Source organism: Cetorhinus maximus, chromosome 22 (assembly GCF_964194155.1).
Source record: "Cetorhinus maximus chromosome 22, sCetMax3.hap1.1, whole genome shotgun sequence".
In the NCBI taxonomy this organism is placed as follows: Eukaryota; Metazoa; Chordata; class Chondrichthyes; order Lamniformes; family Cetorhinidae; genus Cetorhinus; species Cetorhinus maximus.
This window is the reverse complement of record NC_135900.1, coordinates 19,548,212-19,572,650: the sequence shown is the minus strand read 5'-3', so window position 1 is coordinate 19,572,650 and position 24,439 is coordinate 19,548,212. Positions and strand designations below refer to the sequence as shown.

The following is a 24,439-nucleotide window of genomic DNA, read 5'->3' as shown; positions in this document are numbered from 1 at the left end:
ATCTCCCTCATGACCAAGTTTTAAACAATTTTGTGCTGTGAGCTTGCACCAGTAGGAATTGGACAGAAATCAGCCAAATTCAATGCAAATAGTGAGGAGAGAGTTTTGACCCTGTTAGTTTGGACTGGATTTGAATTCAGATTCTCAAGATAAAGGACAATATGGCAATATCTACTGATAGAACTATATTTTGTTCCGTTTGTTTTTTCCTTTGCTGTCTATTTTAGATTTTGCTTTGTTTTTACACAGTGCTGGAGTCGGTCGGACAGGCACATTTATCGCTTTAGACAGAATCCTTCAGCATTTGGAGAACAAAGATTCTGTGGACATTTATGGGACAGTTTATGACCTGAGGCTTCACAGGGTTCATATGGTGCAAACTGAGGTAATGGGAGTTGATAGCACTGTAACATAATTCTATCGTACGTGATTTAACTTTTGCAACATCTAAATGGACACTAGCATGTTGTTTTTTCAATGCTCGTCTCAGGTTATTGTGGGGGAGATCTCATAGCCAGGCATCATGGCGAGGATTTTTGTGTATGGGCATGGCAGTCCTAAATGATGCAAATCTAACCAGACCGGCAATAATGACAGTAAAATTCACTTCTCCAGGATCAACTTATTTACATAATTATTCACATCTCCAGGTTCCAGATTCAAATGTGCGAAGGAGCACATTAACTCTGGATGCAGAAAATTTTAGCATAATTGGGAATTAATTATGAAGCGATATAATATGGAAATGAACTATCTTGCATTAGTTAGTCAGAGATTCACATATCTCTTGGTCCTCTTCCTGCTATTGCAGCAATGACCCTGAACACTTCTACTCTGACAATGGAGCTGCAAACATCCCCCTGCACCTTTCCTCAGTCACCTTTGACCTTCCCTTCTTCATCTTTGACACTTCCTCCCTTCTGTGACCCTCAAGTCACCCACCGTCACCCTTGATCAACTGTTAACCTAGAGCTGCCACCCTTTCACCATCAAACCGCACCCCCGCGCCAGCACAGTTGGGGTGGGAGGAGACCAGAGTTTGGTTGATACACAGCAGTGGGCTCCCCAATGGCCCATAGTCATTAAGCCAGGAAAAGGGGCCAAATAGACTATGCTGACCAGATTCTTGCCTGCCTGCTCTCCGCAACTCACTTCAGACAGACAGGAGGGGTCTTGTGCACTCCGTGCTTTTCGATGTTGTGACAGAGGAGGACAGGAACCGGCAGAGGATTTCTTAGAGTAGTACATTTTGAGGAAGTAACAAGCAAGTTGGATAAAGGGGAACCTATAGATGTGGTATACTTGGTTTTCAAAAAGGCATTTGATAAGGTGCCACATCAAAGGATACTACACCAAATAAGATTACATGGCGCAAGGGGTAATACATTAGCATGGATAAAGAATTGGTTAGCTAACAAGAAGCAGAGAGTAGGGATAAATGTGTCTTTTTCAGGTTGGCAAGCTGTAACTGACGGAGTGTCACAGGGATCAGTGCTGGGTCATCTATTTTTTACAATCTACTTCAAAGACTTGGATGAAGGGACCGAATGTATGGTCGCTACATTTGGTGATGACATCAAGATAGGAAGGAAAGTAAGGTTGTCAAGAGGAGGTAAAGAGTCTGCAAAGGGATATAGGCAGGTTAAGCGAGTGGGCAAAAATTTGGCAGATGGAGTATAAGGTGTGGAAACGTAAACTTGTCCACTTTGGCAGTAAGGATACAAAAGCAGTACACGATTTAAATGGAGATTGCAAAATTCAGTGGTAGAGAGAGATCTTGGTGGCCTGGTACATGAATCACAATAAGTTAGTATGCAGGTGCAACAAGTGATTTGGAAGGCAAATGGAATGTTGGCATTTACTTCAAAGGGAAAGGAATATAGAAATAGGGAAGTTTTACTGCACCAGGGCCTTGGTGAGGAATGCTGTGTACAGTTTTGGTCTCCTTATTTTAAAAAATGTATCATTGCATTAGAAGAAGCTCAGAGAAGTTTCAGTCAACACATTCCTGGGATGAGAAGTTTATTTTATGAAGAAAGGTTGAACAGGTTGGGCCTATACTCATTGAGGTTTAGGAAAATGAGAGGTGATCTCAGTGAAACATATAAGATCCTGAGGGGACTTGATAGGGTAGATACCTGGAGACGTTTCCATTTGTGGGGGCATCTAGAACTAGGGGGCACAGTTTAAGAATAAGAAGTCTCCCTTTTAAGAAGGAGATGAGGAGAACTTTTTTCTTTTAGAGGGCTGTTAGTCTGTGGAATTCTCTTCCCCAGAAAGCAGTGTTGGCTGGATCATTGAATTTATTCAAGATAGAGTTAGACAGATTTTTGATCGACAAGGGAGTCAAGGGTTATGGGCGCAGACAGGAAAATGGAGTTGAGATCACTACCAGATCAGCCATGACCTTATTGAATAGTAGAGCAGGCTCAAGAGGCTGAATGGCCTATACCTGCTCCTAAGCTTATGTTCCCACGTTCCCCATGACTTCTCTTAGGGTTGCCATGACCTGACCTCTCTCCCTCGGACAGGTACGCCCCAATCCCTGGACAACCACCACCCACCCTTCCATGAACAGCCACGCCCCAACCTCGGCAGTCACCACCTGAGCTCAATGCAACACCTCAACCTCCAATGCCCTGGTCCAACAAAATTCCCCAAGCAAGAAAAACAGCTGCTACTCACTCCAAATCCACCAAGAAGAACACCTTACCTCATGCATGCCACCTTTAACCAGTCATGAATCTGAAAGTACGTGTTTCTCATTTGCTTTCCTGGCCGCCACATGATTGCACATGGCCAGCAATTCCGCCTCCAAGCGAAAGTCACACTCACTTATGGTGCTGCCATCAGCACACTCTGTTCAACAAGATTCTGCTGTGTGTGGGGGAATAAAATTTGATCTGATATTGCAATATCCAGAAAAAGACAAAGGATTGTGCTGCATCCATTTTTCAACTGCAGAAATGAATGGTTGAAAGGTCCAATATGGTGTGAGGCATTGCATTTCTTGCTACGTATGTGTGCATGAAATATAGGGTTCCCTGAAAGAGGTGCTAGGCCCATTGCCTGTGCAAAATTGGAGGGGTGGGGTGAGGGCTTAGCACCTATTTCAGGCCCATTCCCAAAATTAGTTGGCACCTGATTGCAGCCTGAGCCATGTGTGGTGCACAGCACCCATACCAGCCGGCTTTAAGAGGAATACTGATGGTGGCCACTAAAAAGCTACATAAAAATATTTTGGACTTACCTGAATGTGGAGCCATGAGCTGCACAATTAAAACTGGCTCCACATTAAAGCTGCAGGCCCCTGACAGCCAGTGCTTGTGCATGCCTCTCCCCACAACCCAGATTCACGGTTGCTCGCGTACTGGAATCCCAACTGGATGATCCTCGTCTTTTTCACAACCTATGCATTACCCTCTCTGATGAAAATGGCATCCCCAGCACACTTGTCACACCCTGTTGACATTGGAGGACCAATTTGCATGGCCCTCTTGATCATCCACTTCAGGCTTGATTCATGCTTGTCATTGGATTTGCTCCCAACTTTTTCTAGGCCCTAGTTACTTCAGTCATGTACCATTTTAATATTACAATAAAGCTCCCGTCTACTTCAGGCAGAGGTTCTTTGCGTCTGTCCTAAATCCAAATGGAAATCCGCATCTGATGCAAAATGGGATGTACTGTTAAACGCCCTGAACTTGATGCACGTGCAGCATTACATCCAAGAAAGATGGATTCATAGTTCATGCTGAGGGCATGAATAAACAAAATGGGAATGTTTTTAGGACCTGGTCACATATTTTTGTGTGAATTCCCTCACAGTGTACTAACATTTGGCAAATGATAAACTTTTTGAAAGACAACCAGTAAGGGAGTGATCAAGTGGTTCTCCTGATGTTTGGAAATCCCCCCAGAAACATGACGTAAAAAAGACAAACTCTCCTCCTTTTATTTGGTGTACTTCAAGTAGCCATGTCCCCAAATTTCCTTGGTGCTGCTCCCAGTCCGCTGACATAACTTTGCCATAATCCCATTTTGCACAGTAATTCAAGGAATTCAAGTAGCCCATGGAATGCCAAAGAGAGGAAAGAGTGCAATATTGAATTGCAAAAAAAAATTTTAAACACGAAAGAAAATCAATTCCTTCATTAATGCTGAAATATCCGTCAATCAATTAGTTGAATGTGTATGGAAAGAGGAGACAAAAAAAAACCCCAATGTGACAAGATAAGGCTAGATAGGCAGAAGAGCTTTCTTTCGGTCTTATGTTTTCAAGGGTGAAACCTGTGAACAAGCTGCACAGTTTATCTATAATAATGTCTTAATGCCAGCATTAAAGCAATAAGAGAGCCATCAGGTAAATGATTTAAAACCTTTAAGAGGATTTTTAAAAGATTTTTAAAAAAAGAGAAAATTAATTTCTGCCTGTACTTTTCTTTCAGTGTCAATATGCATATTTACATTTGTGCACAAGAGATGTTTTAAGGAGTAGAAAGCTACGAGGTGAACAAGAAAATCCATTGTTTCCTATATATGAGAATGTCAACCCAGAGTATCACAGAGGTATGCAAATAGTTCCTGCAGGTAACTTTTCCATGCAATAGTCGGCATTTTGTTTATTGATGAAGCATTCAATTATCACAAATTCATCTGGGTTAGTGACCAAAGGTGAGTTGTTAATTATAGTACAATATGATGATGGACTCAATAGTCTTGATGTTCATTTTAACAGCAAGTGTATTAGCTATGTTTTCAGTGCATTTCATCAAGTAAAATCATTTACTCCATGTCTGGGTGGAGTCATGTGCCTGAATGTTGTACTTTTACCTCAGACCTAGGTTTGAATCCAACCCAGGCTATTGAGTTGAAAGCTTCCTCCCCCTAGTTGTATAAAAACTCCACACAAAGTAACTTGGGATAATCTCAACCCAGTTCTTACGAGTGACAGTACTAAAATGTCCATAATTCAATAGTAATTACCATCAACAGTCTTGATGAGAGACGCCTACCTGGGAGTGCCTAGCACTGTGTTGGAAGGCAGAGAAGCATTCTATTCTGCCCTCACCTTAACCTGCTCAATATCTCACAAATGTTTTGATTCTACCTTTGAAATGCTTTCCCTGTTGCTGTTCTAAACTGGTCACTGAGAAAATTAGTCATGGAAATATGAAGGAATTCCTGACCGATTACCCAATTAGCCTTTTGTGTTAATGCCAGTAGACAAAAAAAACCAAAGTCGGTCTTAGTTTCCAATAACAGATTTAAAAATTGCTTTCATTCCAGCACCTTTAGGACTGAAAGGCTCGTTTTAAACTCATGATCACACGGGATGGGGAGTGGATGGCACGGTGGGGTGCATGTTAGAGAAAGGAAATAAGAACCAAAGGAAAGTGGCCCTTCCTCATATGTTGAACTAGAACCCCCTGCCCTCCCCTCATTGCCAGCTTTCTGTCGTTCCTGATTAAACACATTAATAGTGGAAAAGTCAGCAGGCAGAAGGGAGGTGGATTCATTGCCTGCTGAGAGGAAATATTTTCCAGGAAGTAATATCAGACTGCACTAGTACAAATGACTGTGTGGCCTTTGGGCTTTAATATCAGATAAGCATGTTAACTTATTTTCTGAATTGGTCCACTGTAGTCAAAATACTGATACTAACTTAGCCAGAGTCCAATAAGACAGTTACTTTCTATCTCCAATTGCCTCCATAAGATTAGAAATGGTTAGATTAGAAATTGCTTATATCAATGGCAGAGAGTAGTTATTCCTATGGCCTTCTAATCAACTGAGTCTGTCAACAATATTGCATGAATGCCATGCCTCAATTTGAGAATGCTTCAGAACACCTTAGAGAAAGGAGAAAAGATGTAACGTTGAGTAGGAGGAAAATCAGGTAGAATGGAATTGACAGGGTCAAGAGAACAGTTAAGGTGGAAACAGATTAGTTGAAAGCAGGAAAGGAGGATATGCAGCACAGGGATTTGAAAATGTAGAAACATACTGGCTGGAAAACTGGCCACTAGAGTTGGAACAATGAGAGTGAGAAATGAAGAGCAGACTAATGTTAAAGGTTGCGAACAGAGACATAAGGCTCTGGGAGACATTTAAAGGTAAGGACAAGGATCTTGAAATTGATTCATAGACAGGAAAACAGTGGAGCCTACTAAAAACCAGAGTAATGGAAGCATATAGTGTTTTGATTGAATGAGGACATAGGTGTCAGCATTCTGATTGAGCTACAATATGTGAACAGAAGCAGAGATTCCAGCAAGTTGAGCATTAAGGAAATTGAGCATTTACTTGATAAAAGCATGGCTTAGAACGTCCTCCAGAGCTCAGAACAAAACTTGGGAACACTGCCAGGCCTCGTCCCTGCCCCACCCCAACTAAACCTAACCTGTTGGACCAGTTCAACATAGGATTCAGAAGACTTCCTGCCTTCAGTAAAAATGGTGAGGTGGGGCATTTTGATGAGGCCAACCAGTATGTAGGCAAATATGACTCGCACGTTAGACTAAGACAGACTGGTGCACAAAGCCATCTCTCCACTGATACTACAACGGCACCCCACACACACCCCTCCACCCCCCCCACCACCCGACACCCCTACACCCCTCACACACCCTACCCACTTTGAACAGAAGTAGATTTTAGTCAGTGTTTGGAGAAGAATTTTGGCCAACTCAGCTAAAATAAAATATTTTTCACTAGAGGCTGACAGCTCATTGCTGAGAGCTGTTATCTTTTAGAAGTTACATCAGCAAGTGATAGAACAGAAAACTATTCACCACAGAGAGAAAGCAAATCTCCAATTTTACAAAGCCTTTGGAATTGTCTGAGAAAGTAATTGAAGCTAAAGATTGAAATTAATTTCATATTTACAGTGTTAAAATTCTACATGGACAGCGTGTGGAAGTGATTTTCTTTGTGGTCTGAAATATGTGGAGAAATAGGAGAATCCTTGCCAATTTTGGTCCCTCAACCAATAGCTAAAACAAATGTCTTGGGTCATTTATTTCAGTGGTATTTGTGGGATCTTGCTGTGTACACATTGGCTGCCACGTGTCCCACATTAGGATTTGGCCGTGGTCGTGGACAACCTCAATAAATGTGTGCAATTTGTTGTGTAAAATAAAGTAAATTGAAAAACATTTTTTTTAAAAATTATAACAATGATTGCACTTCACAAGTGGTTGTAAACATACATACAAACATCTGAATTAGGAGCAAGAGTAGGCCGCTCAGCCTCTCAAGCCTGCTCTGCCATTCAATAAGATCATGGCTGCTCTGATTGTAACCTCAACCCCACATTCCTGCCTATCCCCCCGATAACCTTTCACCCCCTTGCTTATCAAGAATCTATCTACCTCCGCCTTAAAAATATTCAAAGACTCTGCTTCCATATGGCCTTCTGAGGAAGTTCCTAGGACTCAAGAATGTCAGAGAAAATAATTCTCCTTATCTCTGTCTTAAATGAGTGACTCCTTATTTTTAAACAGTGACCTCTAGTTCTAGATTCTCCCACAGGAGGAAACATCGTCTCCACATCCGCCCTGTTAGGACCCCTCAGGATCTCACATTTCAAGCACTTTGTGACTCCCTGATTGTGAAAGACACTGTAAAGCTGTGTGTATTTCTTGTCTTTTCTTTTATGTTACAGAACCACTTTAATATGGTTCTGTTGGAATTTACATTGTGAGGCTGACTCCGCAGCACCAGTCTCAAAACACAAGAATTTTGATTCAATTTGAAAGGTCCAACTGTAACTTTCAGTTCCTCCCACTGACTGCCAACAATGGCAAAGTAAGGCTCACCCCATCATGAAGCAGGAATCTGCACTGCCGCCTGTTGCAGAGAGGTAGAATGCACAGACTATCTATAGCCAGAAAAAATGGGGGAACTCTACCATAGGGAGCCATTGACATTTGGGAAAACTATTCATTGAATTGGTTGTTACGTTTTTAAGTTTTTACCTGAGGTGTTTTTCTAGGTTCAACCTCCTGTGGGTATTCCTATAGGTAAGTTTCATTCCCTGTGACCCAGATCTGCCAACACTCTGTGAAGGTGCTCAAAGCATGGATTGACATTAGAGATTAGGAGGTAATAGGTTCTTCACCAGTAGTTTCCCTCTTAAAAGGGAGCAGCAGTGGATTAGTAATCATGACAACATTATGAGAAGATGAGGCATTATATTTCAAAAGATGAAAAGGATGATGAGAAATAGTCTTTTCTTTTGCTGATTCCATAGATTTCCTCTTTGGCCGGCACTGAAGAATGTAGAGAAATCGTCTTCTGATGTAATGAACCTCATCTGCAGTACTGCTAAACATGCACTAAATAAATACCAGGTCTGGCATTTCATTGTGTGTATAATTTATTTGCTTGGTATTCCTTTTGGATATTATTGTAATTTAATTGTTAGAGATTATTGTATATACTTATATATTTCAAATAAATATTTCTTATATTATGTATATTTTTTAAACTGGTGGATTATGTATTTTATATTACTTATTATAAAATGTATATTGTAAGTAAAAACAATAATCTGTATATAATTTTGTTTTTAATAACATTGTTTGATTTTTAAAGAAATGAATATTCACAATTTAAGATCCTATGCTATCCAAATTGTTTTATACAAGGGCACTTGATATTTGGAAGGAAAATTGTAACTGGATGTACTTGAAAGGTGGTGTGCTGACACATGGAGTGCTTATTACTGGAGAGATATTTGAGGAATGAACACTTTGAATAAACCTTTCCATCAGGCTATGAAGGCTATGGTTTGGTGTTCTTTAACATCAGACCTGTAGTCATCGCAGTATTTTAGCAATTAAAACATTTGCTCTTTTGCGAGTTCAAGTCTCAGCACTATTTAGCACTCAAATCTGCTAGCCACATGTGTGATTAGTTACATCAGTTCTCAGGCCTGTGGAAATGGGAACCTCACAGTATTGACTTTCTAAATTGAGAAAGAGTGAGAGACAGAGAGACAATGAACACTGTGTTGAGTGTCCCATTCCACCAGAAACACCCTGACAGTAGATCATGGACAACTATTGACTAACAGGGACGTCACAGGTTTCATCTTCTCACTTCTTGGATATAAGGAGATACCCAAATATGATGACCTTTTTGGGGACTTGCATTGAAGAACCATTTATAAGATCATAAGAAATAGGAGCAGGAGTAGACCATTCTGCCCATCAAGCTTGCTCTGCCATTCAATATGATTGTGGCTGATCTGATTATGGCCTTAACTCCACTTTCCTGCCTGTCCCCCACAACCCTCAACTCCCTGCAGATCAAAAATCTGTCTAACTCAGCCTTGAATAAATTCAATGACCCAACCTCCACCGCTCTCTGCGGAAGAGAATTCCAAAGACTAACGACCCTCGGAGAGAAGAAATTCCTCCTCATCTCAATCTCAAATGGGCAACCCCCTATTTTTAAACTGTGCCCCCTAGTTCTAGATTTCTCCATGAGGGGAAACATCCTCTGAGCATCTACCCTGTCAAACCCCCTCAGAATCTGAGCTGTTTCAATAAGATCACCTCTCATTTTATAGTGCAACAGATAGCTGAATTATTTTTAAATAACCATACTTTGATTTTTTGTCTGGCCAAAGATTAATTTACAGTTTTACACAAAACCACCAATGCTGACAAACTAACTGCACATGGATATTTCTTGTTAAACAGCAAACCAGTAGATGGAGTTTCCTTAAAAGCCCTATCAACATACAGATGAGTGTAATGTCACATGCCCACTTGTAAAAGTTCCCCTCCTTAAATGAAACTTGTCTTTAAATGAAAGGCTGTGTTTAATCAAAGATGATATTGTACTTTAAATATTACAGTTAAGAGCAAGGGTTGGCACAGCATAAACCTTTGTTGAACATTAATTGTCATGTTCATGTATCTGTCTTTAGCCAAGAGATGGGCAAGCAAACCTGTGGATTCCTCGATGATATATTAATTTATCTTTAATTTATATTGACCAAATTCAATGAAATCTGCAATTTTTTAATAATATGGACAATTAAAATGCAAGCTTAAAACAATTTGTAGAATTTATTTCATCTCACTTTTCTTTCTACTCTACCCATTTTCTACATCCCTGCACCCATCTGGTACTCTTTCAGACAGAAGGCTGGGAGTTTGAAATTCTCCATAGTCACCATCAGTCATGTTCTATATCACAAGGGACTTAGCATTAGGCTGATGTAACAGCCACTTTGAAAAGTACGCCAGGTCTCGTTCATCCCCAAACACAGATTGGGGAATAGAGAGAGCATTCTACCAGGTCTAATGGCCCAACATGGCCTTTCAATGTCAGTCAAGGCTGGTTTCAGGGCCTTTAACATGGTCCCCACACATGCCTGTTTGGTGAACCCAGGCATTTTTTTGCCAACCCAACATACAGACGTGAGAATTCTTGAGTAATGGGATAATTTTAACTTTTGGCACTCAATGGATTGTTGCCAGGCAGAATGCAACCTTTGTCAGCCCATTGTATTGACTGGAGATGATGGGGTGGTGATGATGAAGTGATCTTGTTGAGTAAAGGGTGGCATAATCTCCACATGGGCCAGCAGTAGGCCAGTAAATGCCTCTCCTACTCCCACAAAAATAAAAGTTAAAAATTTCTTCAGCTAGTTTTCTTTGGTGATGTGTGATAGTCCCTTGAGTTAGAGCACTCAGCCAGTACAAATGGGTGGAACGCACATGGTGATACTCAGCCCAAGTTTAACCTCAATGATACAACTCAAATCTAGTTTGGGAAGGCGATGAGTCCCAGGAGGTAACTTTACACCTCCTTTGACTTCAAGTCAGGTGCTGTATAGCTCCCGCTAGCCTGAAACAAATTTAAAAAGCTTGTGGATCGCCCGCTGGAGCGCGATAATTTATTTCAACTTTATTTTCTCTGTTAGTCAATTGTATATTAACCTTACAAGTGGCCTTAATAGAATGGGCACAGGAGAGAAGACTGCCATTCCATTTTTTAAAAAGGAGAGAATGCGAGTAGCCTTGCACTTTACCCCTGACAGCTTTGCTCTGGTTCCTGACTCCTGCCCAATGTCCTTCCACCACCTAACTGGCATAACCTCATCTGGGACCAACTATTTTACTTGCAGCTGGCAGCCCTAGACACTTCAAACAGATACTGGTCTCAATCTGCTACTTGTAGCGTAACCAGTGCACTCAATTCATAAAATGGTGACTGCACAGTTTGGAGCTTGTGTAAACGATACCTGAAATTTGCAAACTTCAGGTTTTTTTTTGGAAAATTCTGTGTCTTTTCCTCTGCAGTTGTAACATAAGCAAGTGCTGATCGTCATCATGAACTCGTGGATGCCCAGTAACAGTGCTCACGGTGGGGTAAATTCTGCCTGTGTGGTTGTGTAAAATGGGTGATAATGAATCAGCAGCCCATTTTACATCTCCCACATTTTTTATTTCTGGAAAGATGCAAAACAGGCTGTCGATTCACAATCACACATTCTATTTTATCAAGCTAAGTCAAAATCTAATCCTTTTGAGCCAGAAGATACACTGTTTTATAATGATTGGTATATTATACCATGTACACTATGTGATTTATAACACAGTGGGACACATAATGCAAGAGCAGGTGGCCATGAAATATTTGCCATAGAAACCTGAGGTCTACAATGCATCTGAGTCTCTCAGTGCACCCCTCATGTGTTCAACAAGCACAAAGGAGGCTGGGAGCCTGTGTACAAGTTGCCCTTCATCAGGGCTACTTGTGTCAGCATAAATGCTCCCACCCAAAGTGTGGCTGGGGTGTTTGAACTGGGTGAGATCAAGAATTTGGGAGTATTTGTGCAAAAAAACGTGAGGCTTCGGATCACTCAGAATGGGAGAAAGAGCCTAGTCTGGAAGAAGTTGAGAAAAGGGATGACAGAGTGCTCATCAGATTGAGGGTTTAGCAGAATTGGAGAGGATGGTGAGAACAGGGAGAATTTCAGTTTTGGAAGTACTTGAGGAAGTTGAGTGCTTAAAGACATATGGGGCTGCACCTTTCGGTCGGCGAGCAGGGGGGTGGGGCCCGATCGCTGACATGTAAAATGATGCGGGGTGATGTTGGGTGGGCGTCCCGACATCACCCCGCGTCATTTACATTTTCAGGTCGGCACACACGGAGCCGCGTCGGCTGCGCGCCTGCCAACCTGTCAACAGCCACTTAAGGCCATTAATAAAGTAATTGAATCAATTAATGGACCTGCCCGTCCAACCTTAAGGCTGGCGGCCAGGCCGGGAGCCCAGGCGGGCTTCTGAAAAAATACGAAACCTCATCCGCGGGCGGGATGAGGTTTCATGAGCGATTTTAAATGTTTACAAAATGTTGAAATAAAAGAAATTGACACGTCCTAGCTCATGTGACAGCACCACATGAGGGGACATGTCAGGAATCTTTTTTTAAAATTCTAAAAATTTTTTGAAACTTCCAGCGATCTCCCTGAGGCAGCACTTAGCCTCAGGAAGATCTGTGCACTCTTTCACACGCACGTGCGAAAGATCACACTCTGGCCTCAGAGAATCCCCCCCCTCCGCCCACACAGGGAGCGCACAACGCTTCCGAGCGGATGTCACGCTGGACGAGCCTTAATTGGCCCGCCCATGTAAAATGGCGGCGTGGCCCCAACCGAGGGCGCCAATCAGGAACCCACCCGCCCGCTCGCGCTAGCTCCAGCACATCCCGCCCCCCCCCCCGGACATGGGGAAAATGTTGCCCATGGTATTTGGGGTCATGACCAACTGAATGAGCTACTCGTGATTTGGAGATTAAACGGGCGATGAAAGCTGTGAATACTGAAGGGGAGAGGATGTAAGAAGCAGTTCAAGGCAGGGCTGAAAGAATTTAGGGAAGTGGGGCATAAGCCTGGGCCTTGAGTGTCCAGGTTACTCTTGACCAGTTGTAGACTGAATGACCACGTGAGGATAGAGTTATCAGTCCAGATCCTATAATTGTATATGTTTTGAGAATGATGCCAAATGTTAGTAAAAATTAACAGTGCATAAAAATAACTAAAATATCATGTAAATAATACTGCTGATTTTTTTTTTTGCTGTAAGGTTTGTATTGTGATGGTCCTCTGCCTAGCACAATTCCAGGTACACATAGTTATAAAGTTGGGGTTTTCTGCTTGTGCAGTTAGCAGCTTCTTACCTCACCACCACAACCCACCCCATTCATTTTACTGAAGAGGAACATTGTGGGCGGGCTGGTACACACAGAAGCAAAAGTCTCCGGTGATCGTCTAGAATTTATAGCCTATTACAAGGATTTTTTTTTTTTTTGAAAAAGCAGCTGTCTAATTTAGGCCCCAAGATAACAATACTGATTGTCATACAAACATACGAATTGGGAGGAGTAGGCCACTCGGCCCCTTGAGCTTCCTGTGTCATTCAATAAGATCGTGGCTGATCTGATTGTAACCTCCACTCCACATACTTGCTTACCCCTGGTAACCTTTCAACCCCTTATTAATCAAGACTCTATCTAGCTCTGCCTTAAAAATATTCAGACTCTGCTTCCACTGCCTTTTGAGGAAGAGTTCCAAAGACTCATGACCCTCAGAAAAAAATTTCTCCTCATTTCTGTCTTAAATGTGCGACCCCTTATTTTTAAACAGTGACCCCTAGTTCTAGATTCTCCCACAAGAAGAAACATCTCCTCCACACCACTCTGTCAAGACCCCTCAGAATTTTAAAGGTTTCAATCAAGTCACCTCTTACTTTTCTAAACTCCAGTGGATACAAGCATAATCTGTCCAACCTTTCCTCATAAAACAATCTGCACATTCCCGGTATTAGTCTGGTAAACAATCTGAACTGCTTCTATTGCATTTACATCCCTCCTTAAATAAGGAGACCAATAGTGTACACAGTACATCAGATGTGGTCTCACCAGTGCCCTGTACAACTGAAGCATAATCTCCCTACTTTTGTAATCAATTCTCCTCACAATAAATTATAACATTCTATTAGCTTTCTTAATTACTTGTTAGGCCTGCAAACTAGCCTTTCGTGATTCATGCACTAGAACATCAGATCACTCTGGATCTTAGAACTCTGCAATCTCTCACCATTTAGATAATAAGCTTCTTTTTTATTCTTCCTGCCAAAATGGAGAATTTCACATTTTCCCACATTATACTCCATTTGCCAGATCTTTGCCCACTCACTTAACCCATCTATGTCACTTTGTAGCCTCCTTTCATCCTCTTGGCAACTTACTTTCCTCCCTATCTTTCTGTCATCAGTGAATTTAGCAACCATATCTTCAGTTCCTTCATGCAATGTCACTTTATTTTTACAAACATGTTTCATTGGTCACTGTTGTTCATGCATTAACATGCCGCACTTCTTCCCAATTTTTGTGTATAGGTGGAAAAGTGCATGCTTTGGAGGAATAATATTAAAGTTTTAAAATAGGAAGTTGGTAGTATCAATTCACTCCTGGTTAATTTTACTCATATATATAAATTCACCCCTAGCTACTCTGAGGACAAAAAGAAACTCATTAATCATCAGAGGACGGTGATGTTTAAAATCTTTACCATCTGCCTTCAATGTTGGGCCCACTTTCAGTCCTGCCCTCAAACCAATCTTGCTCTCACCTTGGATCCCACTTACTTGTCGAACCTCGGTTCCAATCCCCTCCCTCTCCCGAACCACAACCTAGCCTCAATCCTGAGTGGTTGGGGGCAGGGGTGAAAGGGGGTGTCTACAACTGGGAGTGAGTTTCTGGCAACCAGGCAAGGTGAACATCATCCCCACACCCCCCTGTGCAAGCATTGTCAGCTGGTACTTGGAGGCCCAGGTTAGTACCCAGGCCTCATTTACATCCATCCAGTCCGCAGGCTGCCCACTCGATTCAGAGGCAGCTAGGTGGTTAAAAATCCACACTCGATTGGTCCAGAGGCTGCCTGTCAAGTGGCAGGGTAGGGATTTTGGCATGGTCTCACAAGCAGAAATATTAGGGGTGGCTTGGGGTGTTGGAGAGGGGAGGCGCTGGTTGGGGCTGCAGAGGCTGAGACTTTCCTTGTGGGGTCTGGCCCCACAAAAAATTTAACAATTATCTGTTGTGGCCTCTTCAGAGCACCTTTCACCGAAGGACAACTGTGGCAGGCATTCCACAGCCTGTGGAGACCATCGGAGTCCTATTGATGTAATAGGAGTATACATCTATGAGGCTGACCCCCACCCCTATCACTGCAGGCAGGCTCCTCATCCACTGGCAAACTTGAACAGTGTTAACATTCTCTGATTTCTATAAACCTTTCACCAAAGTTTTAGAGAAGTGGAGCAGAATTTCACCCCTTTTAATGTGACTCAGTTGGTACTGGTATATTTAACTCCCTGAAGCCATTAAAGGGGACATTCAATGACAATAACAATGACATCCATTTTTCCATAACATAGAAAAATGTCCCAAGGCACTTCACAGAAGCATAGAAATTCCTGTCTAATATCCTTGTTAAATAATCTAATCTGTTGGCACCATCAAATGAATTATCACAGACGTTCACTCACAGTACTGTCCTAACTTTGGAAGACGAGCCAAGGGAACTTTGGAAAAGAAGCCCAAATAAATTCACCCCCCAACCATGTCAGAGAACCTCTACGACAGATAGACTCTGTTCAATGGAAAATTCTCACTTAGCTCCTCCCCAGATTCCATTCAATGGAATGACATTCCTTTTCCCCAAAGCCTCCAAGTTAGTAAACACCCCTTTCCTATAATTTGTGATTACACAGGCTTTTAAGTACAGCTCCAATCAGGCAAATTCTTTGCTCCTCTCAGTCTCACAGAACATGGTTGCTGTGCCCTAACAAAATCTTAGACCTGGAATCTCTGGGGAAGGAAGCTATGGAATTGAAGGTACCTGAAACCCAGCAACAGAAGGAGTCTATCAAGGAGATAAGCAAGCAGATTATCAGACAGATATTCGCATAGGATTATGATCATGCCTGATTGTAAAATCATTATTTTATCACCCTGGCAGTAAGGCTGCTCCAAATCCTTCATATGAAAGCATCTGCCTTTAGGGCTCATAAGCCAACCATACCAGCTCATCACAATGAGCTCATAAAACCTATTGAGCTTATTGACAACAGAACCATTACAAATACTAACATTTATTTAATAATTATTCTTTAGGACAGGCTCTAGTACTGTTTCTACTTTTTTGACCGTGCTTCTCTGCTCTTCCCTCTAAACTATACACCACTTCATCCATTTTAATCTGCATTCCTTCCAGGAGTCATGGAGAAGCTGGTCCGGCTCCACAATAATTAAACGGCGCTAGGAGATGCCTACACCTGCAATGGAGCCAGCTAGGTTGGGAGTGCTGGGTGTGGGCTCACTACCCACACCAGTAAAATTTTGAGTTGGTTGGGGGGGAGGGGGAGAGGGGGGTGGGGTGGGGGGTGCGGTGGAGAGGGTGGGGGGAGTGACGCCAGGGGTGGGAATCCCAGAATCAGGACCTACCCGCCATTTTCAAATCGCACTTAAGTCATTCGACCCTGAAAATCCAGGTCAGTGTGTCTCAGGATTCTTCAATCTGATTGGTTGAAGAGTCTCAATTTCTTACTCTGCTCACAGATGCCACAAATCCCCTATAGTGGTCACCATTCTAGAAAAGATGCTTGATTAGAAAAAGTGCCCAAAAATGGTAGACAGCGTTCAGTGAGGTGAATAGAAAAATGGAAAGTGGTGTTCCTTCACCACTGACCACAATATCCAGGTTCATATTTTTTAATCATTTACCACCCTTCGCGTATGATTTCTAATTGAAAACATACAGTTTACTAGATATTAATTCCACCATTTAGTGCTATTTCTAACTTGAACATTTTTGGAAGCAGCATTAGACGGAAGCAATTCTGTATTTATACAGAATTCTAATAAGATTAGTAAAGGTTTATTTTGAACAGCAGCCTCCCACTGCAATCTTAGTTAAAGCTACAAGAATTAAGTAAAACACATCATGAAGCTTTGAGCTCTCATTTGGGAGAACATTTAGTCACTTTTCTTTTGCAAAACTGCAAGGAAAATCCATCTGCCAATTCCTTGTATTCCACCTACTCACCTTATGCCACATATAAAATTGCAAGATTACCCATACATTATTTGTAATACTCTGGTATGTTCCCTATAAATGATTTGGTGTGCGATGCCAGAAGGTGTCCTTAATTCTCCTCTCAAGATGCTCTTGGATATTTCAGCTTACGTATTGTTTTCTTGCATATGTAATCTATTCACTAGAAGAATCATGCTGTAATTATAGAACCCTTTCATGGCTTCAGTATGTCAAGGAGTGCTCTATAGTCAAAATGTCATCAATGTTATAATATAGGGAAACGGCCAATTTCCATACAGCAAAGTCCCACAGACAGCAATAAGATACATGACCAGCCAATATGTTTTACTGGTTATGGGTCGAGGGACAAATGTTGTCCAGGGCAGATGTATTATTGTCCCTCAAAAGATCAAGTATCTTATATGCATTTAATTACAAAACAAAATCTACAAACATACAATTAGAACTAATGTATGCTTTGGGTATTGCAGACAAATGGTTTGTTGGTGGTAGATTATTTCTGACACCCGAACCTTGCATTTAATGAAAACTAGTTTTGCTGACAAAAGATTATATTACAAGAAGTCACCTCTTGAAGTTTTATTAATACCAATCATTGAAAAAGAACAGGAGGAAGCTTCACTGATTTTCAAATGCCACACTAAGGCAGGTGGTAATATGAGTATGATGTCACAAATCCACTATTTCAGGGCTGTCGGGCAATGGAGCTGGTACAATATGGTGGTGAATGATGAGTAAGTTTGTGTTGTGTGTCAGTGCTCACCAGGAGCTGGAGTGAGATTGGTTGAAATCATATGATGTAGGCCACTTCCAGCTCTTGGAGGGCAATGAATTTATCCCCATCAGTCCAGAATGGATATAAACCAACCCTAAAAGTGAAAAGATGTGAATCCATTCTATGATCTGTTCTTCTTTGGCTTCTGAGTTTACTAGAGAGTTCAATGGGATTAATGATGATTCAATCATTGGCAAAGTTTCTTTTGTTGCACTGTTCAATAACATCTTAAATTCCATGATTCTGTTATATAATTTAAAAATAGAAATGGACAAGCATTTTTTATTTATTCATTTGTGGGATGTGGGCAGTACTGGCTAGGCCAGTATTTATTACCCATCCCTCATTGCCCTCGAGAAGATGGTGTCAAGCTGCTTTCTTGAACCGCTACAGTCAATGTGGTGTAGGATCACACAGTGCTGTTAGGGAGGGTTCCAGGAAAGAAGAATGTAAAAGAAAAGGAGTAAGGGGCATGAAATGGGATTAGAATGCACACTGCAGTTAAAGTGCCAGCTCTAGGACAGACACATGGGCTGATTGGCCTGTACTGTACTACTGTATTTGATTGACCAGTACTCCAAATTCTATGCTTTTAGAAGTCAGTTATTACAATAATTTCCACCAACCACTACTGTTTTCTTTATTCTTAACAAAATGTGTCCTTAACCTATTAAAACCACACATCCTCAACTCAACCATCAACAGCTGCTTCATTGACCTTCCCTCCATCAGAAAGTCAGGGATGGACTATTCATGGACAGCTCTGAATGGAGGCGGACACTGTAGAACTTGTTCAATGCTGAAGCAACTCAACAGGTCCCATATATCATGCCCCTTGAGCTGACAAGATGATAATATTGATGCCACATTAATACCAAGTAATGACCTCAGACAAGAAAAGGCTAAATTGTCTCCCCTGCAATGGCATCATCAGTGCCACCAGAAAGATCTGGGGAGCTGAGATCACAATTGGTCAGGTGCTTAACTAAACCAGCCATATCAACACCACCACAGAAGGACAGAGGCTGGGTACTTAACCTCCTGATCCCTCAAAACAAGGTCAGCAGAGGCACAGGAATGGCAGCATTTTAAGGTTCTTCTCCAAGCCGTACACCATCCCGACTTGGAACTATATTGTTGTTCCTTCACTGTTGCTGGGTCAAAATCCTGGAACTCATTGTCTAACTGCAGTGTGTACACCTGCAACACATGGGCTACAGTGGTGCAAGAAGGCAGCTCACCACCACCTTTGAGGACAATTAGGGATGGACAATAAATGTTAGCCTAGCTAGAGACACCCACATCCCGTGAAGAAAAAAAGCTATTGACCATCTACAAGGCTCAAGTCGGGAGTGTGATGGAATACTTACCACTCATCTGGATAGATGCAGCTGCAAAAAAAAAAACACACAAGATATTTGACATTATCCAATTATTTGACTGATTAGTGCCCCTTGTCCATCCGCTTCATCACTGGCTTTCTATGGCTGCAGTAGGATCTATAGGGTGCACTGCAGCAATAAAGTTTGATAATACCTCCTGCCCTACAACCTCTATCACCAAGAAGAATGGACAATACTGGTGCGGGAGCACCATCATCCCAAATTTCATTTCCAAGTGTTGCTCATTTCTGACTTGGATATATATTGCTATTCCTTCAATATAGCTGCCTCAATATCCTGGAATCCCCCACCTTACACCAACATTGGAGATCATCATCACAGGGCTTCAATGGCTCAAAGAGAGGGCAATAAATGTAGTTTTGTTAGCAATGCCAAGATGAAATTACTTTCTTGTGCAGCTTTATAACTGCATTGACACAAGACTAATTGCTTTTGCCATACATTGGTTTATACTTAAAAAGGATAAAAAGTGCAAGATTGTGGGGAAAGAGTAGCTGTGTGGGACTAGTAGATTACTTTTCCTCAGGTGGGTCATATGATTCTATGAAAAGCTCAAGTTAATTTGACAATTTATTTGTGCATACAGTTCCTTCCTACGGAATGCACATGTAATTTATCTCAATAGCCTAATACAGAAAACATATTTAGTGATTATAGCACAAACTAATGAAAGTTTAAGTGGTTACAGAAATATATGTGGGTCCATTCAAGGTGTACAAGACCTGAAAGTTTAGGAACTTTACTACTCATATTATGCTTATTATTAATTTAATTTGAACTGTAAGCACTGGATGATACAAGTAGCAAACTGAATGAGATCAGAGATTTTAAAACATTCTACTTTTCTTAAATGCAACAGCACCCTAGCAAAAGCAATTAGCTTTGTGTCAATCAACATTGACAAGAGTTAGGTAATGTCATTGGGAATGGAATTAAAAGTTACATCAAGAAGTAAACACAGGACTATTGAAATTCTCTGAAATACTATGATAATTAATTGATGAAATTGTGGACATGTCATAACATTAAAAACAAGTGGACAGCAATTAATAATGAGGTCATAAGGGAACTTCATATAAAATGTCTTTCAGAAGATCAAAAAAATTGGATGGAGCTATTGGGAAAAGATGTACCTGGTCCATTTAAGGAATAAACTTAGAATTAAGCAATCATTTCTTGTCCCATGCTTTGAAATGTTCTATGTTCTTGGTGAATAAATGTATAAGGATAGAGTGAATTTTCTGATTGCTTTCTGCTCAGCATTTCTTTCCAATTTATTGCAGTTCCTCAAACACAAAAAGTTCTCTCTTTAGATCAGCTATGTGAATGCAGCACTGACACAGCAATGTGATCCATTTGTATCTCTCTCCTCAAATGAAAAAGGCTGCACACTGATGAATGGTTGTGATAAAATGTCCACAAATAATTAAAATAAATTAAACTCTTCCTTAGCATGTTGGTGCAACAGCAAAAATATAAAAAGGGAGGAAGGGATAAACCAGGGAACTACAGGCCAGTCACTCTAACCTCAGTGGTGGGGAAACTATTGGAAGCAATTCTGAGGGACAGAATTAGTCTACACTTGGAGGGGCAGGGATTAATCAAGGACATTCAGCATCGTTTTGCTAAGGGGAGGTCATGTCTGACCAATTTGATTGAATTTTTCACAGAGGTGACCAGGTGTGTAGATGAGGGCAATGCATTTGACGTAGTCTACTTGGACTTCAGCAAGGCTTTTGATAAGGTCCTGCATGGGAGACTGATAACAAAGGCTAGAGCCCATGGGATCCAAGGCAATTTGGCAAATTGGATCCAGAATTGGCTGAGTGACAGGAAGGTGATGGTCAAGGGGTGTTTTTGTGACTGGATGCCTGTGTCCATTGAGGTTCCATAAGGATCGGTGTTGGGTCCCTTGCTATTTGTGGTATAGATAAACGATTTAGGCTTGAATGTAGGAGGGTTGATCAGTAAGTTCGCGGATGACACTAAAATTGGTGGGGTGGTAAATAGTGAGGAGGATAGCCTTAGATTACAAGAGGATATAGATGGGCTGGTCAAATGGGCTGATCAGTGGCAAATTGAATTTAATCTGGATAAGTGTGAGGTGATGCACTTGGGCAGGACAAACAAGGCACAGGAATACATGATGAATGATAGGACCCTGGGAAGTACCGAGGATCAGAGGGACCTTGGTATGCATGTCCACCGGTCCCTTAAGGTAGTGGGACAGGTAGATAAGGTGGTTAAGAAGGCAAATGGGATACTTGCCTTTATTAGTTGAGGTATAGAATATAAGAGCAGGGAGGTTATGCTGGAACTGTATAAAACGCTGGTTAGGCCACAGCTAGAGTATTGTGTGCAGTTCTGGAATCCGCATTATAGGAAGGATGTGATTGCATTAGAGAGAGAGAGTGCAGAGGAGATTTACCAGGGTGTTGCCTGGGCTGGAGAGTTTTAGTTATGAGGAGAGATTGGATAGGCTGGGGTTATTTTCCATGGAGCAGAGGAGATTGAGGAGGCACATGATTGAGGTGTATAAAATTAAGAGGGGCATAGATAGGGTAGACAGGAAGGAACTTTTTCACCTTGGTGGAGGAATCAATAACCAAGGGGCACAGATTTAAGGTAAGGGGCAGGAGGTTTAGAGGGAATGTGAGGAAGAATTTTTTTCACCCAGAAGGTGGTGGGAATCTGGAACACTCTGCCTGAAAGGGTGGTAGAGGCAGAAACCCTCAACATTTAAGAAGTATTTGGATGTGCACTTGTGATGCCATGGCATACAAGGCTATAGGCCTAGTGCTGGAAAATGGGATTAGAATAGTTAGGTACTTGTTTGACCCCACGCAGACTTGATAGGCCAAAGGGCCTTTTTCTGTGTTGTGGCCCTCTATGTCTCTATAATTGCTTTTCATCCCTTTCCAGAAAATTTGATTTCTAAAGAGGTTAATACATAAACCTCTTATTGATTTCCTTTCTTGCAAACAATAAATATGTCTTTTGCTGCTGATATAGCAATACAGCTAATCTTCCAGTAAAGACTGCATCTGTCATTTACAGCACAGTTTTACACTGAATCAATAATTCATTGAAGATCCCAATATTGATCCTGTTTGGAGTACATATTGTCAATTCATGGGATATAAAACCTGTCCATCCCCCATCTCTAACATTATAAAACATGGACTGTATCTGCAGTAAGTACTTTATGTGCAGTAATATTTCTCATCTAGCCTTTAAAGTGTAATAAACCAATGATGATTAATGAGTGGCTTCCTCCTTTCCAAAGCTATTGTTCATTTTGCTTCCCAGTCTCTCCGATTGACTCCTTTTTGCACATTGGATATGCTAAATACTACTAGTGGGGCACCCATTGTCCAAAAGGAAGGCAAACCTACTTCGCTGCTGATTTGGCTGGAAGTCAATTGGAGAATCTCCTTTTGACAAACTTATCTAAGAGAAACAATGCCTCAGTTCTAATCACTCAGTGCTAGTTTTTGAGATAGGAGACCATAAAGAGAGGAGCAGCATAAAAAGGGGACAAAAAAGAGGCAAGAAACTGCATTTTCTTTTTAATAATATAGAATTCAATGTCAAGAAGTAAAAGAACCACCTGTGAATCTTTAGTGCACAATTAGCACAAAAATGACCCAGAATGTTAAATGCACCAACAAAAACAGGGGAATTTTGACATTATACAACAACAAAGAATGGCGATAGCGAAATCAACCGCCCACTTACAAAGCAATTGAATTAAAATGACCAATGATAAAATGTGCTACTGATTCTGCTATTACCCTTTTTACGCTATCACAAAGTCGAAATTAACTTCATCACGTTTAGGATCGGCCTATCAGTATTTTAATTTTAACACATTATACAGTGCAAAATAAATGTGTGAATCCACATGTTAACTATTAAATAAATCTGCAAATAAATCAAAGTTTTGAACTTCCAAGTTTCAACATAAAAATTCTTCAAAACTACAGAACATGAGCGTATTAACCAAACCTGAAGTAGCTCTAATTATTGAACAATCAATTTCTCCCATGGTCTCAAACAGGTCTTATTCAATTATTTTCCTTTTGCAAAAGTTTACCTGCTGCTGTATTGTTAAACTTGGATGTGTTAGACACAAAACTTTTTCCTGAAAGAAGCATTTTTACTTTGAAAATGCTAAGAAAAAAATTGGATACAGGATTTTAAACAGGAATTTCTTCCTTTTGTAACACTTTTAGCCTCTCACTCAAAAACCCAAATGACTTGTGTTTAAAAAAAAAGTTTCACTTACAAATTTTAAAGACTGATGACCCTTTCAGGAAATATTTATCTTTGGCATTTAGTTCTCATTCAAATCTATTGATTTTGCAGTGATCACGGATTATATTATCAGGGTAAAATGGCTTGGTGGTGTGACTAAGCTCTGAGGCACAGGAATATATTCCACCACCTCAAAATATATGGAGCAGTCTGTCTCAAAAATGAGTGAACCCTGCCTGGCAAAGGTAGCTAGCTTCAAATTGTCATTGGAATAATTCAAATATGAACCTTTTGAATTGAAGCCGAGGTTTCTACTGCAAGAATTATTAACTCTGTGCCGTGGTATTAAAATACTAACTAGTCAGTTGTTGCAAATAAGATGCAATTATTTTTCCTTGCTTCTTATTTGAATGCATGTTACTTTTTCCCCCCAGCGGCCTGGCAGAGGTTTTAAAATATCACAATTATGATGATATTTTATCTAAAACCTAATCATAATTCATACTTCACACCTTACGTTAACTGAAACACACAAATATCCATTGAAGTCCCAATTTAGGCACTTCCTGCAGATACAAGTGGTAATAAGAGAATTGGCAATAGAGCCAGATGCTTCATGAGGAAAAGAATGCACGCAGGAAATGATGATCTGAAATGCAATGCACTGAGTGGCTGTTGCAAACAGGTTCAAGAATAACTTTCTAAAGGGAATTGGATAAACAATTGAAGTGTAAAAAAGCTGTATGGGAAGAGAGCAGGGGAGTAGGGTTAATTAGTTAGCTCTTTAAAAAAATACCCAGTACAGTCACGATGAGCCAAACAGCTTCCTTCTGAGCTGCATCAATCTATGAAGTATTTCAA

The 24,439-nt window shown here is 41.0% G+C and overlaps 1 protein-coding gene across 3 annotated transcripts in view; it reads left to right on the top strand.

The window, feature by feature from the left end:
* LOC144696519 (receptor-type tyrosine-protein phosphatase beta-like) overlaps positions 1 to 8,412 on the top strand; it is a 105,948-nt gene extending 97,536 nt beyond the window's left edge. For all 3 annotated transcript variants that reach the window (XM_078567908.1, XM_078567907.1, XM_078567909.1), the window contains 3 exons: positions 250 to 385; positions 4,449 to 4,569; positions 8,255 to 8,412. In XM_078567908.1, the coding sequence (XP_078424034.1) occupies positions 250 to 385; positions 4,449 to 4,569; positions 8,255 to 8,277 (280 nt within the window). In that variant the 3' untranslated portion in view covers positions 8,278 to 8,412. The remainder of the gene's footprint in view (positions 1 to 249; positions 386 to 4,448; positions 4,570 to 8,254) is intronic.
* The last annotated feature ends 16,027 nt before the right edge of the window (positions 8,413 to 24,439 follow it).